We start from the raw sequence: 16,971 nt of genomic DNA, 5'->3' as shown, positions 1-16,971 counted from the left end.
CCTGCACTCTGTAAGGTTGGAAAAACTTTATTGAACATTAAAATGACAACAATAATTATAAGGAATTAATCTCTTCTGTCAATTCTTCTCCCAGAACTGATATTCTTAAACTTCAAGATTTTGTTTCCATCTGGAAGGTCTAGAAATATTAAATTTCTTTCTTTTGGTGACTTACAAGTCAGATCCTAAAAAAGAATGCAGTATCATTATTGAGAATTTAAATAAATGCAAAATATACCTTCATTTACTTATTCATTTTACATACCGAAATTCAAATATTTTATTATGATATACAAAACATATTTTAATAACACTTCTAATTATCTTACATTGCTGCATTTTTCTTAAACTGACCTATACTCTTAATTTATTATTCTGTGTATTTAAAAGACAGGACGCAATTTCTCTTTTTTTTTTGTCATGATATCAAACCCTGTTTTCACAAACCAAATTAAGGTTCTAAATCAACCCATGAAGACTGAAGCAAAATATATTCATTCACTTCTCCTCTTAATATTTCAGAGTAATGCGTGCTGTACTGTACTTCTAGCATTTTTCAATACAGCATTTTCTGACGAATTTTTGCTGAATAGCATAGCCATTCTTTGGGTAACACCTAGAAAGACCTGTTGAACAATTCTAAATATTATTGGCAAATCCGGTCTCAAAGCATCTCTCAGCACTTGTTCTAACAATCCCATTTACGGGCTTTCTGAATACATTTAACTGAGAATGTTCTGTTATCACATCTACCTGTATGGGTTTAGATTGTAAAGTTTTTAAAAATGGGCAATATTTGTCATATAATTCTCCTGACTGAATTCTCTTTACAAGAATTTTTAATGACAGATCAGGTGTCCGTAATATGATCCTACTAGATCTCACAATCTTTTCTGTTACTTTGACTGCAAAATAAACACTTAACAATTGCTTCATATTTGTGTCAAAAGTCTTTTCCATATTTGTCAAACCTCTGGAGAAAAAAACTACTTTTTCCGGTTCACCATCTTTTACCTGAGACAAAATTACTGAGATGGAATTCTCAGATACCTTAGTAGACAATAAAACAGGCATAGATATTCCAATTTCGATTGTATGCAATGAAACAGCATTCTGCTAATCTTTTTTTCAACATTTCAAAAACATATGTACGGGTTTGAGACCATTGATCAAACACAATGTCTTTTTGTTTCAGGAAATCAAATAATGGTTTAACTTTATCATCATATTCCTGTAAAAACTCTTTGCAAGAATTTACCTCACTCAAAAATTGATATAATGCCTTGTAAGATGTTGGAACTGGAATAGCAGAATCGGTTCTAACTTTTTCCTGTGATAACTTTCTCTGTCCATGACTAATTTGCATATGAAGAAAATTAACTTTATTTTTCATTAACTGAACTGACTGTGTTCAATTTCAGTCCTGCTGTTTGTAACAGAGTGACATGTTCCTCTGTATTTTGTGTAGACAGCAAGATTTTGTCCCCATGCTGGAAAATACATTTTGGTCTAGAAAAATTTGATAAAACTTTCTCCAAGCACTCGTGCACTATTACGTCACTAATTTCCATTTCTGGAATTATTCTAGTGAAGGCATATGTTTCTGTATTAAAGCTGAAAGCAAGTTTATAATGACAGCTGTTCATTAATGGTACCGAAAAATGACTATTAGTATTGAAAATTTCCAGTACTGAAAATACTTTCGCCTTGGCATCCATTTGTGACATTAAATTTAAATTAGGAACAATAGGTTTGTTATTTGTAATGCATTTATTCAGTGATCCTAAATCAACTGATAAAGAATACAAATCATCAGCATTCTTGATAGACCAAATACAATTATTTACCACTGATTGTGCCTTCTTTAATATTCCTTGTTGTAAAAATGATTTTACAATGTCAGAAACGGGACCTATTGATTCTTGTGGCAACTTATTTTGAATTTGGGGCTGGATTGGGTCTTGTCCCTCAATTTCTATATCAATATCTTTAAACAAACCTGTATCCATTTTTGTTCTGACTCCAAAGACTTTTATGTGCTCTTACCGATTGTTCCAATTCGAGATTGGTTCCTGTGTGTGGCCAATTAAAATCTGAAGACATGTCAGCGACTGCTGTACAAATACTTCCAACATTACTGTACATGGAAGAATCTATTAACATAGATTTGCGCCTAGATGAATCTTTCCATATAGTAGAATTACTTAAATCAATAATCCAATCTATAATCCAGCAAAGTGCAGCGCTAAAATTATGTATGTTATAAAAAGATCCCACCAAGTGACATACCATCAATCAGTGAACAAACAATTACAAATCAATCAATAAAACATAGATCACAAGTGCATGTGCAAAAAATTATTGAAAAAGAGTTACTGAAAACGAGAAGTCCAAAAGTTTTTGACAAATCCACAGGTAAATAAACAAAAAACACCCATCCAGAAAAAGATGTGACGAAAGTGCCAATAGATGATCCACCAAGAAATGTGAGAGTAGAATCTGCTTACCGGACGGCGATGACTGCTATTACGGAAGTCTCGCCCAGCATAGGGATTATGGTCTCCCAAAACCAGGGATACAATGCAGGGCCGGTAGCTCTAACAATCCATCATTACCGGAAATACAAAACAGAACACTTCCATAGAGCAATATTGTATGATAAAAGGGATTTATTAATAAAACGTAAGAATCACACTTACAATATTGCAGAAGGTATGCAGCATGAGAGATATCAAGCGGAGCGGCGGCGTCTCCGTGTACCGCGATTCACTTCCTGTATTCAAGCCCATCCGAGAACGTGATGACGTCACCATCGTAGGCTCCTACAATTAACCCCCACCCTTTTCCATAAAGGCTGGCTTAAAGGTTTGTATTTGCCTTATAGTCCTACAGAAAAACCGGGAACTTTGAGTGAGTAATTTCCTCGTGGGTGTCACTCATTCCAACACAGGATGTGAAATACAAAACTGTGTCTAATCAAAACATTCCATGGGGATGGCATATGTACTTTGTAAAGTTCAACATATACAATATAAGTTCCTTTTTTACAGCTAAAATCCTTGAATCAAATACTACATATATCAGTATATAGAATATTCTTAATAATAATCCTAATCAAGAAATATTGTAATATAAAGAAATTATGTTCTTTAACTAAAACTTGAAACTATTATAGCCTCTAAAGAAATACGAAACTTTTCTTTTCATGAGATGGGGGAGGTGAGACTATTGATACCACAGGAGAATTCTACATAGAACTGCTTTTGAAGCTATCCTAAGAAGTGCATATGAAGCTTTAAACAAATCTTTACATAAATATATTTAAAAATCTATACATATATATTTCACTTTATCCATATCTAGAATATATGATGATATACATAAGCAAGTCAATCATTCTCAAAAGACCCAAATGCATTCATAAACTGTGATATTCTATCACTTATATGAGGCTCAAAACAGTAAGGGTTCATTTAAATTTGCAGTTTGGGGGATGGTAAAACCCCATAATTTTTATCACCCCCCACCCCAATCGCAGCCCCTTTAGCTGCAGTGGCCAGGGGTGTACACATGTCACAGCCACAGCAGGAGTTATACACTCTGTCATGGTTGGTGGGTGTAGCACCTGCAATGCATGACCTATTCAAGTGAATGAAGCCACTCTGCAAGTGCCCTGCAACCTTGTGAGTACAGCAAACCAGAGGTGCTTTCTCATGACCTGCTTCAACCCCTTGGACCCCACAGATGCATGCAGTTCTGAGACACTTTCAGAGTCGTCCCATTTACTTGACTGGCTCACGACTGCAGGCGGTAACCCCCACCAAAAGCAACAGAGGGCTTAATTCCTGCTGTGGCATGTGTACACCTTTGGCTGCTGCCTCAGCAGCTAAAGGAGGTATGGATTGTGGGCGTTAAGACCGCGACTCAACCGCAGGATTTTACCACCCCCTACTTTACGTGTAAATGAACCCTAAGGGTGCCCTGCCGAATTCAAGTAAGGCCTCATCCACAAATGCAGCAGCCACTGCTGCCCCTCTGAAAAGTTATCCTAGTGTGTTTGACAGGTTGCCTCCTCACCACCTGATTTAAATCCATGATTGTTGTGCAATGGACAGGATTGAGCCTCGGTAGTAGTACGACACTTAGAGATTTAAACCCGGTGTGAGGAGGCAACACTGTGCCCAGTGATTTTTTTACCTCTCCCATGTTAAGGTAGATCTCTACTTCTTTGAGGTAGAATTGCATATGAGATTATAGGCCATATCGGGATTGTAGCTGGGCAAAGGAGAGCATCTTACTATTTTAAAAAAATCTGTCAGAGGTGTGTGATACCCAATGTTCACCATTGAGCAGCGCATTGTAATTTGACCAATTCTGGGTAAGCATGGTTATTCCATATGGGGCTATATTTAGTATAACCCGACACATGTTGTAATTGTTTCGCCTTAGTCCATATCTTATGCATTAAGGTGGAATATAGTTTGTTAGGTTTCAGGAAGAGGTGTGCCTCCAATCCTTCTGGGAGTGTTCGGGCCCATACAAAGTGCAATGTCACGGCAAGCGTAGCTACACCCTTCTCAGCGGGCACTGTATTTAGACTGCCCACTATTGTGTTGCAACTAAGACGCTAGGTAGTATAGCCAGGGATTTGGGAAGACCAGACCCCCAATATCTTTAGATCGTTACAACTGTTCAAGTGTAACCCTGCCTGAACCATTTTTCCATAGTAGTGAGCAAAAAATGTAGTTGACCAATCTGAAAATTTTTAGTGGGATGACCACCTGTTGATGAAAATCAAGTATTTGGGACATTAATATCATCATCAAATTTGCTCTGCCTGCTACTGAAAGCCATAACCTGGTCCACAGCTTCACCTTATACCTATACCTTGAGAGCAGTGGGAAAACATTTAAACGGCAGTAATCCGCTATCTCAGATGAAATCATAATCCTTAGGTATCGAAACTGCCTCACAACTGGTGCTGGGCAAAAGGAAAAGCGTTGAGGGTTGAGGGAATGGTCCAGCTGTAGGAGAGCTGACTTGGTCCAATTAATAGTCAGACCGGAGTATTTTCCAAACTCAGAAATGATTGCCATCACCGCTCTCAATGAGGGGCCCTTGTCTCCAAGAAGCAGTAACATATCATCGGCATATAACATTATCTTTTCATGTATTGTACCATAAGCATCCTAATCTTTCATTTCTAATTTTTACCATGTGTCCATATTGCAGACTTTGTCACTTCAAGAACTCCAGGAAGATTTTGATGGAGCCCCTTCCACTGACTCCAACAACAATAGCACAGTGAATGGGACAAACAGTGCAATCAGTTACATAGCATCTAACACCCTAACTGTGAGTTCTCAAATCACAACTCCTATTCCAAATGGCATGTCAGCTCCAGCTAAAACAGAAGATCCTATCTTGACGGCTCCTCCGATTGTCAACTTCCATACAATCATTATTGACATGAGCGCTGTGTGTTTTGTTGACCTAATGGGGATTAAAGCATTAGGAAAGGTAATACAATTACTATTTTTTACTCTTATCTGATGCATTTTCTCTTTTTAAAAAAAATGTTTTAACATGTATATTTGCATGCAATCAGCTGAATTTAAAGAAGCACTTCACTCAAAAAGCGAAGTCTTGCTGGTACGCTCCCTCCCTCAAGCCCGTAACTAAACTTGTGTAGTGGGGAGCTGTCTGTGACATCCACAGCCAGCTCCCGTACTCAAGATGGAGGTGCTGTGGACCCGCAGCAGTAAGAAGAACCGATGGTGGGAAGACAGCGCTGGACTCCAGGCACTAGTAAACACCTGACTTCAGTATTTGTAGCTACTGACTTTACAAAAAAGCCATGCTTACTACAGCTTCTGCTACTGCACAGTGACTGTGATAGAACAAGTTTATGCACCTGATTTTACTAAAGCTTATGATGGTACCTTGGTGCATTTAATCATATGTAGACAACCAAATCATATCCCTTAATATTTACCATGTTCCAGCAATGTGAATGGATATAGTGTACATGGATCATGTCTGACCTGACTGACTTAGCAAAAACATAGAAAAGACATGCAACTTTTAGGTTGTGTGGCAAGCTGGGGTTTTGTAGCTCAGTAGTGTTGTCTGAGTATGGAAATCATGCGCTGGAAGCGTGTTGTATACAGAGGATAGCTTTACTTTAATGGAGGAATATCAGAACATGTCTTTTCATCATGGAACAGAAAAAGAACAACAAACTAGTGCATATAACACAATAAGGAAGGTACTTCCTTTGGTTACATTACCATAGAATGCACACTATAACACTGCAGTCCCAATTGCTGGATAGACAATTATAATGCATATACACAGTCACAGTATGTCAAATTACATTCAGCTTCTTCTGGATACAACTATGACGTTCCTTTAACAAAGGCTTGGTGAGTGCATCGGCAGTCATCTCCTCTGATGGGCAGTATTGAATGTCAATAACAGCTTGCTCTTGATTGTCCCTCAGTAGGTGATACTTGACACCGATATGTTTGGTCCTAGGATTGACCCTTTCTGATTGCATAAGCGTTATACATCCCTGGTTGTCTTCAAAAATGGGAATTGGTTTTGACATGTCTATCCCAATGTCCACAAAAAGTTGACAAATCCATATCACTTGTTGACATGCATGTGTTGCTGCAATGTACTCTGCTTCAGTTGAAGATAGAGCGACAGTTGTTTGCTTTTGACTATACCAACTTATGGTTCCTTCCCCATACTTGAAGATGAATCCACTTGTGGATTTGCGGTCTGTGCAGTTCCCGGCCCAATCAGCCCTCATATATCTGACCAGTTTTGGATTGGATGTTGCTGGTAACCGTAACTTCATCTAAATTGTTTCTTTGAGGTATTGTATCACTCTTCTTACTGCGTTCCAGTCACGCTGACAGGGTGCTGAAACTTTCCTGCATATTATGCCCACTGCTGCGGCTATGTGTGGTCTTGTCACAGTGGCAACATATAGCAGCTTACCAATTGCTCTGTGATACATGTCATTGTTTGGTAGCAAGTTTTCTGCTTCATTGCTCTTTAGCTTGGTTCTCTAGGAGTTTTCATTTCCTTTGCATCTTGCATATGGAATTGTTCCAAGATTTCGGAGATTTTATGAGATTGATTGAGAAGATCATTTTCATCTTCTTCTTCTCTCTCTATTTGGATTTCCAGACAGTAGCTAATGTTCCCTAGCGCTTTGATTTCTAAATTTCCTTTCAGCTTGTGAACTATCTGATTGTAATCCCCTTCTTGTTCAAAACAAGTTATAATGTTACATAGTTACATAGTTAGTCAGGTTGAAAAAAAACACAAGTCCATCCAGTTCAACCATTAAAAAAATAAATAAATAAATAAAAAATATCGTACAGACCAATATACCCAGTTCTATACCCACAGTTGATCCAGAGGAAGGCAAAAAACCACAGCAGAGCATGCTCCAATTTGCTACAGCAGGGGAAAAAATTCTTTCCTGATCCCCCAAGAGGTAATCGGATTTTCCTTGGATCAACTTTACCTATAAATGTTAGTACCCAGTTACATTATGTACATTTAGGAAAGTATCCAGGCCTTTCTTAAAGCAATCTACTGAGCTGGCCAGAACCACCTCTGGCGGGAGTCTATTCCACATTTTCACAGCTCTTACTGTGAAGAAACCTTTTCCTATTTGGAGATGAAATCTCTTTTCCTCGAGACGTAAGGAGTGCCCCCGTGTCCTTTGTGTTGACCGTAAAGAAAATAACTCCACACCAAGTTCACTATATTGACCCCTTATATATTTGAACATATTGATCATATCCCCCCTTATTCTCCTCTTCTCAAGAGTGAATAAATTCAGTTCCTCTACTCTTTCCTCATAGCTGAGCTCCTCCATGCCTCTTATCGGTTTGGTTGCCCTTCTCTGCACTTTCTCCAGTTCCCTGATATCCTTTTTGAGAACTGGTGCCCAAAACTGAACTGCATATTCCAGATGAGGTCTTACTAATGATTTGAACAGGGGAAAAAATGATATCTCTCTCTCTGGAGTCCATACCTCTCTTAATACAAGAAAGGACTTTGCTTGCTTTGGAAACCGCAGCTTGGCATTGCATGTTATTATTGAGCTTATGATCTACCAAAACCCCCAGATCCTTCTCCACTATGGATTCCCCCAGTTGTACTCCCCCTAGTATGTATGGTTCATGCATATTCTTAGCTCCCAAGTGCATAACTTTACATTTCTCAACATTAAACCTCATCTGCCACATAGTCGCCCAATTAGACAGTGCATTGAGGTCGGCTTGTAAATTGGAGACATCCTGTAAGGACGTTATTCCACTGCATAGCTTGGTGTCATCTGCAAAGACAGAAATGTTACTTTTGATCCCAGATCCAATATAATTTTTAAAGATATTAAAAAGTAAGAGTCCCAACACTGAACCTTGGGATACACCACTGATAACCTTAGACCATTCAGAGTAAGAATCATTAACCACTGCCTCTGAATTCTGTCTTTTAGCCAGTTTTCTATCCATTTACAAACTGATATTTCCAAGCCTGTAGACTTTACCTTACACATGAGCCTTGTGTGCGGAACTTTATCGAACGCTTTTGCAAAATCCAAGTATACCACATCCACAGCCGCCCCTCTGTCCAAGGTTTTACTTACCTCTTCATAAAAAGAAATCAGGTTTGTCTGACATCTTCTGTCTTTCATGAATCCATGCTGTCTGTTGCTTAAATTTTTTTTTTTCCTACAAGAACTCGTCAATCTGGTCTTTTATTAAACGCTCCAGTATCTTCCCGACTATAGAAGTTAAGCTAACAGGGCTATAGTTACTTGGTAAAGATTTTTTTTTTCAAATATAAAGTTTATTATTTTCTTAAACAGAAGGTCAAAATATAAGACATGTTACAGTGTCTCACAACAGTGATTCACATTCACAGAGAAGTATAAACATGTGATAACTTTAATTGAGCATACTATAACCAATTCTGAGCATTACTTCTGTATACTTTTATGTCTGGTAGAATCCCGCGATCCATTCCGTCATACCCAGTGCGTAGATACGCAATGACTTCAGCCCAGGGTCACCAGAATTCCCACAAAAAAAAATAATAAAAAAGAACTGACGAAGAGAAAAGAGAGAAAAAGGAGAGACAGAGAGAGGGAAAAACAGTCATAGAGGAGAGTACAAGAGGGGAAGAGAGGTGGGGGGGGGGGGTAGTGTGTTGGTGGTCTGTGGAGTTAGTGTCTCCAGGTTCCTCAGCATGAATATTGTTCTTATTAGTATATGATCAAGTCGTTAGCATAGCCTGCCCTTCATCTGAATATATAAATATATTCCAGTGCATCCAGGTGTTGAGATGTTGCTCCTGCTTATTCTGTGCCGTGAGGACTAGGTCCTCCAATCTCCTGATCTCCTCCACTCTGCGCAGCCACATTCCCACCGTTGGGGGTGAAGTTTTTTTCCACAATAGTGGGATGCATGATTTAGCTGCGTTTAGTAAGTGTCGTATTATTGATTTTTTATATTTCTTTGGCGGAATAGAGGAGACATGCAGCAATATGAAAGCTGGATTGTCATCCATCGGGTAGTCCGTAAATTTCTGAGAGATCATTCGGACTGTTGTCCAAAAATGCTGCAACAGAGGGCAAGACCAAAAAATGTGGAGGAGTGTTCCCTTGGCAGAATGGCACCTCCAGCATTCCTCCGAGGTACTAGGGAATGTCTTGTGGAGTCTGACGGGGGTATAGTACCATCTGGTCAATATTTTGTAATTAAGTTCCTGAGTCTTTGTGCATATGGATGATTTCAGAGAAAATCTAATTATCGTTTGTTTTTGAGTATCTGTAAACTGACATTGTAAGTCTGTTTCCCATTTTTTTATATGTGTCAAGTCTGGTATTTCCACCGGGGTATTAAGCAAGATATACATTTTAGATAAGACCTGAGGTAGAACTCCCTCATCCCTGCAGTAATCTTCAAAGGTCGTCAAGTCCCGATTAAAGCGCGTTGGATTGGGAATTGAGTGTAGGAAGTGATGTAGTTTTAACGCTTCCCAAAATGGTAGTTTGAATTGTCCTCTAGCATCTGTAAGGGATTGTAATGACGGCCAGGTATTATCTATTAGAAAATGTGTTGCTCTGTCTTTTCCTGATAAAGTCAATGTCCTATATCCCTCCCTCTCCAGGCCAGGTGTAAAAGCAGGGTTCAAGTATGGGATAAAGAGGGGAGTCGTTAGTGGATAAGAGGTTTGCGGAGGTCATGGACGCTCCAATCCGGAGGGTGGCACCGATGACCGGGTGAGACTTTAACTGTGGGGAGATCTGATCATAACACCAGATCGCTCCTTTTAGTGTGATTCTGGCCTGTGCCTGTTCTAATTGTGTCCACAGTTTGTTTTTATAATGACGGTTCCAGTCTATTATTCGTCCCAAATGGACCGCTGTGTAGTACTTTTTCAGGTCTGGGAGGGCAATTCCTCCAAAGTTTTTAGGTAGTGTTAAGTAGCTTCTACGTAGCCTAGGTTTAGAGTGCGCCCAAATAAATTGGGTAAATAGTGAATATGTGTGTTCAAAATATTTAGGTGGAATTTTAATTGGGAGGGCCTGGAATAGATACAGGAATTTCGGGAGTATCGACATTTTAAGCAGGTTACACCTGCCGAACCATGAGTGGAGTCCCTTTCGCCATTCTTGTAGTAGTAAACGGATCTCAGTCAGTAAGGGTGTAAAGTTGAGGTCAAAGGTTCGTTTTAAGTCATTTGGGATCTGAGTACCTAGATATTTAAGAGAGTCTGTGAACCATTTGAATTTAAATTGTGACTTCAATGAGTTCATTCTGCCCGTAGGGATATTTATTCCCATCGCGGTCGATTTATCAAAGTTTATTTATTTATTTATTTTTTTTTATCAAACAAGGTTTTATTGAATATTTAGTGCATACAGAAAGAAAGAAAAACAGTAAACGGTTACAATATCATGTTTACATTATAACAGTATTGCAATTATTATCATTGAAATAAAAAAAACATGTACCATTAAATTCAAGCATATTTAGCTTATCTTGTCATTCAGGGTGTACATATTTGGTTGTTAATTCTGTCCATCCATACTTATATCTATTTTATCTCTTTATGGTCATATAATTATACTAGACACAGGTAGAAGATTCCTGGAGCCATCTATCCCAGATCTTGTTGTACTTTGCTGGACAACCTCTATTAATATATATACATTTCTTGTATGGTAGGGTATTATTTATCTCCACCTTCCATTCCACTATCCTGGGGGCCTCTTGTCTCATCCACTTTTTGGCTATAACCTTTCTTGCTGCAAAGAGTGTTTCGTGTAAAAAGGTTTTAGTGTATTTATCGGTTGTATCTGGGACTATACCCCAGAGACACTGTTTGGGGTCTAGGGCTAGAGGTGAGCCCATCATGTCATGTAAAAATGCTACAATTTGTTCCCAAAAGCCTTTTATCTTAGGGCATGCCCATATAAGATGAAAAAAGGTACCTGTCTCTCTTCCACACATCTGACATATGGTGTTTTTTGTGCGCTTGTATCTCGCCACTCTGAGGGGTGTAAGGTATGCTCTATGGAGAATGTAGAGCTGCGTCAAACGATCTGAGAGTTTAGGGGATACAGTTGTACAGGCTTCCAATGCTTCCCCCCACTCCACGTCCTCCACCGGTCCCACCTCCCTCTCCCATCGTGGTTTAAGGCCATATGCTATTTTAGCAGCTACAGGGGTTAAGAGCAAGTTATAAAATGCAGAAATCAATTTTTGAGAGTCTGTGCCCTTAATTATGGCAATGAGTACATTAGGTGTAGGACTAGGACAGGAGTCTGGGAATTGTGATTGCGTTGCGTGACGGATTTGTAAGAATCTATAGAACATCTGGTCCTGTATTGTGAATTCTTCTTTGAGTAAGTCAAAGGTTTTAAGTTGTCCATCTTTTAGTATATGATGTAGATACAATATTCCTCGTGTGGACCATATAGATGTGTCCTGTATTTTATTAAACTCCTGAAGGTTTTTGTTATGCCATAATGGCGTAAAGTCGTTGAGCTGTGAGATGTCAAGTCTAGAGGTCGCTAAGTTCCATATTTTCCTGTAGTGGAATAGTATGGTGTGTCTTTTGTCTTCTATTTCCATTCCTCCCATGTCTGCCGCTTTTGCATATATCGGGTCTTTGGTGTACTGCGCCCATTTGGGACATATGAGCGTAAGAAATCTCTCACTGTCGGTTTTGTCTAGGTGAAAAAGCTGTGATAGCTGTGCTGCAATGTAGTACAGATTAAAATCGGGTAGAGCAGTGCCACCTAGATCGGTCGGATTTTTGAGGACTTGCCATGCCAATTTGTGCCTATTGTTACCCCACACAAATGTCTTTAAAAGGGACTCTAGAGATTTAAAATGTTTTAGGGGTAAATAAATGGGGGTGTGCCATAGAACATAAAGTATTTTGGGTAGTAGAACCATTTTAATTAAATTTATTCGTCCCCAGACTCCTAGTGGTAATTTGGACCAAACCCGAATTTTATTTTTAACTAGGGAAATAAGAGGGGTTATATTCAGAGGTATATAGTCTGTAAGGGATCTGGTTATATAGATTCCCAAGTATTTAATAACATCTACTCTCTGCAGTGGGAGCCTGTTTTGGGATTCTGAGGGTGGAAAGCTATCAATTGGCAGAATCTGGGATTTGTCCCAATTAATTTTTAGACCTGAAAATATTCCAAATTGTTCTATCGTGTGGAGTGCAGTGCACAATGATGGGCCCGAGTCTGCCAGGTATAGTAGCGTGTCATCTGCATACATGCTAATCTTTTCGGTCAGAGAGCCCATCCTAAGTCCCCTGATCTCTGGATTTGCTCGGATGGACATGGCCAGTGGTTCTGCTGCCAAGGCATATAGTAGTGGGGATAGGGGGCAGCCCTGTCTCGTGCCTCTACTGAGGTCAAATAACTGAGACGACCATCCGTTGGCCACCACTTTGGCCTTGGGTGCCCGGTATAAAAGTTGGACCCATTTAATACATTTTGGACCAAATCCATAGCCCTCTAAGCATCTCCAGAGATACCTCCACTCTATCGAGTCGAAGGCTTTTGCTGTGTCCAGGGTCACAACAACCCGTGTACCAACTTCCTCGTGTGTAGCTTGTAAGTTAATGTAAAGTTTCCTGAGATTAAACGAGGTATTGCGTCCAGGCATAAAACCAGCCTGGTCTGCATGTATTAATGTTAATATTACCTGATTGAGCCTAATCGATAGAACTTTGGCAAGTATTTTGACGTCCACCTGTAGAAGTGATATCGGCCGATAGGATTCCGGGAGCCCCGGATCCTTACCGGGTTTAGGGATGAGGACTATTGTAGCCTCTGTCATAGATGGAGGTAGGGTCCCAGTTTCAAATAAATAATTATACAATTTTAATAGTTTAGGGGTTAGTATTTCGCTGAAATGGGAGTAGAACTCTATTGGAAGTCCCTCTGAACCAGGGGATTTGGATCTAGCGAAGCTAGCCATGGCAGTTGATATTTCATCTAACGTCAGTGGTGCCTCCAACAGTTCCACTTGTTCTTCTGTTAGTTGTGGGAAGGACACTTGTTCAAGAAAAAGAGACATATGATGGGTCTCAGTGGGGGCTGTCGTTGTGTACAAGTCTGTGAAGAAGTCCTTAAACATTGAGGTTACTGTAGGTGGGTCTGTGACTTTTTGTCCTCCGGGGCCATGCAGTGTGATAACCACTGGGGGCCTATCCTCGCTATGGACCAGGTAAGCAAGTAATTTGCCTGCCTTTTCCCCATGTTCAAACATTTTCTGCTTAGTAAAAAACATTTTTTGTTTGGCTTTCTGGTACTGTAGCTGGTTAACCATTCTAGTCTGTAGTTTAAGTTGGTCTACAGTTACTGCTGTCGGGGTGTTGGCATACTCTCTTTCTGCAGAGGACAAGTCCTCCAGCGCCTTACCGAGGGCACCAGAGGAGTCCATCTTGATTTTATTAATTGCCGTTATCAATGTATGTCTAGCAAAAATTTTAAATGAGTCCCAGACTGCGGGTGGTGATGCTGACTCGTCATTTTCAGTAAAATACAATTTCCATTTGTCTATGAGCTCGTCATCTTCTGGTAGAAGAGATAGCCAGAATGGATTCAGGCGCCATGCTCGTGGTGGTTTTGCCACTGGAATACTTAATGTAATCCAATATGGACTATGATCCGAGAGTACTCTAGGACAAAACTTTACCTCTGATAATCTTGGAGTCAATCTATGGGAAATGAGTATAAAGTCTATACGGGACATAGAAACCCGAGATGACGAGAAGCATGAATATGACTTAACCAGTGGGAATTTATATCTCCATGTATCTATCAGATGGAAGGTGGAGACAAGCTTATTGAATTTAGTCTCGGTGGAAGCATCAGGAGCAGTTGATGTCAACTGTAGTCTGTCTAGAGCCGGGTTCATAGTAGCATTAAAATCTCCTAGCCAGACCGCTGCTATGTTTGGATGACGGGTCATATATGATATACCTTCCTTGACCATGGATTCATTAAATGGAGGTGGTATATAAAAAGCCATTATAAGCATGGGCTCTTCATATACTTTGGCATGAATAAATACATAGCGGCCATTTGGGTCGGTAATTAGCTCGCATAGTTCAAAATGTACTGATTTAGCTATTAATACAGAGACTCCCCCAGAGTGTGAAGTGTAGGTAGAGTGGTATGCCCAACCAACCCATGGCCTGCGGAGCGCCATCTGAACACTTCCCTCGACATGTGTTTCCACTAGTGCTATTATATCCGCATGTTGCTTTTTCAGGAATGTGAAGACTGCCGCGCGCTTAAATTTCTCGCGCAGGCCCCTCACATTCCATGTTAGAAATTTTAAGGATGCCATAGGCTAGACTTTTTAACCATTAATATAGCATTAATATAAAACAATTTGCATATTTTGTATAAGACAAACAAAGTCTTAACTTGCAGATATATCTGACTCAAATACCCGTGATATGGTACATATGTACTGTCCCATAGATCTAGCACATATAACGTTACCCGTTTTCTATTATAAGTATGCACTTTAAAGTTTAACCGACCCAAAAACATTTGAACCCCCTCCCCCCTCCCTGCCCTACACTGACCCCAACTTGTGTGGGCATAATCCCTGAACTGGTCGTTATTTGGGAAGCATTCTAACTTTTTAATAGGCAATAAAATGTAAAACAATTGGGTCAATCTCCGGACACTCAATAAAATAAAAAATATCACCCATATCACATGTAAAACATGCAGTGCGGTCTCTCGCTTTTCTTGATTCCTTTTAGCTGCAACTATTGAGTTCCGGATAAAGTTCCAATGAACATGGTGCTGCTTCCCAGAACTGTGTGGGGTAAAGTCTCGCTGCACTATGCATGTTGACTGTAGGACTCTGTCTCACTCCGGAGCCCCGGAGGGTGATGTGACTCTTGTGCTGTTGGTCATCAGGATTTGTGCTTTAAACTTGTGCTGGCTGTGGACATCTTCCGGTCTCAGACACAATTTCGATAGGACTAAATCAATCAGCTTGTTGAGGGTTGACTCGTTGCTCCAGCCAAGATATTACCTCCTCTGGGTCCTCGAAGAAAACCGCACGTCCTTCACGCTCCACCCTAAGACGGGCTGGGAAAAGCATGGAGTACTTGTATTGTAGACCTCTTAGCCTGCGTTTGGCTTCCGTAAAACTCTGACGGCGACGTTGTACCTCTGCCGAGAAATCTGGAAATATGGCCACCTTAACATTCCCAACTGGGATATTGCCCTTCTCTCTTGCCATTCTCAAAGCAGTGTCCCGGTCCTTTATAGTTAAGGAGTTTAGCAATAAACGTGCGGGGAGGAGCACCTTGTGGAGGGGGTCTTGCTGGCATGCGATGTGCCCGCTCTACCGCAAACATAGGGGAAAAGACTTCTCTTCCATAAGTGTTGATAAGTAGTTGTTCCAGAAAAGTGGAAGTGTCCTTACCCTCCGATCGGCCTATCAGGCGTATATTACATCTTCTCAGCCTATTCTCCATATCATCTTGCTTTAAAAGGAGTTGCTGTATTTGCCTTTGCACGCGGTCTGTGGATGTTTGTAAGGGTGGGATAGCGTCCTCCACCTCGCCCAGTCTGGTCTCAGTTTCTTTCACTCTTTCCCTGAGCTTTTGAAAATCCTGTCTGATAAGGGAAATATCCATCTTGACCTCTTCGATTTGTGCTGTGAGAGATGTTCTGCATAAGGTGATTGCTTCAAGGAGTTTGTCAGTATCACTCGCAGTTCGTTCTCCCGTTCCAATTTTTTCAGTTGTTCCCTCCTCCTCCATGTCTTCTTTTTCAAGTCGGCGGTACTGGTCTAGTTTTGCTGCCGCTGCTTTTTGTGCCTTAGATGGTGACATTTTGCAGAGTTTCTAAGTGGAACCAGAGAGCCTCTAAACTTGTTTGTATACGCCTGACTTGCTGGTTAATTAAAGACAGGTACTGTCCCAGGTCTAGCAGCTCACAGGATTTAAGGATATACTGTAAGTTGTTTTTCAGAGGGGGTGTATGCAATTCCTTCCCACCTCTATAGCTGGTTGTAATCTGCAGTTATGTCTCACAGGATATAGGGGAGACTCCGGGACTGTATCTTATGAACACAGGTAGGAGATACAGGTGTGCTAAGATGGCCGCCGTTCACCTCATACACTCCTAGGCCGCAAGCCGGACCGGGTGCAATCTACGGCTTTCTCGGGGTCCCCACTGGCCAAGTGATTGATATCTGTATAGTCCCCCTCCCCGAGAGGATTGTCCAGAAGCTGGGTACCTTAATTAGGCCGGTAACTCGAGTCAGGACCGGAGGATCGGAGTACCAAGATGGCCGCGGCCTCCAGGTGTAGGCCGAAGCCGCGGTCTTGCCTAAATTCGGCCCCCGTGCGGGAGATCGCCGCTCCGTT

General features: G+C 40.6%; 1 protein-coding gene across 2 annotated transcripts in view; it reads left to right on the top strand.

Annotated features, from left to right (window-relative positions):
* SLC26A9 (solute carrier family 26 member 9) overlaps window positions 1-16,971 on the top strand; it is a 659,312-nt gene that overhangs the window by 532,520 nt on the left and 109,821 nt on the right. For both annotated transcript variants that reach the window (XM_073615875.1, XM_073615876.1), the window contains exon 17: window positions 5,233-5,520. In XM_073615875.1, the coding sequence (XP_073471976.1) occupies window positions 5,233-5,520 (288 nt within the window). The remainder of the gene's footprint in view (window positions 1-5,232; window positions 5,521-16,971) is intronic.

Source organism: Aquarana catesbeiana, linkage group LG02 (assembly GCF_042186555.1).
Source record: "Aquarana catesbeiana isolate 2022-GZ linkage group LG02, ASM4218655v1, whole genome shotgun sequence".
NCBI lineage: Eukaryota > Metazoa > Chordata > Amphibia > Anura > Ranidae > Aquarana > Aquarana catesbeiana.
The sequence above is the reverse complement of the archived record's forward strand: the minus strand, read 5'-3'. Positions and strand labels throughout refer to the sequence as shown.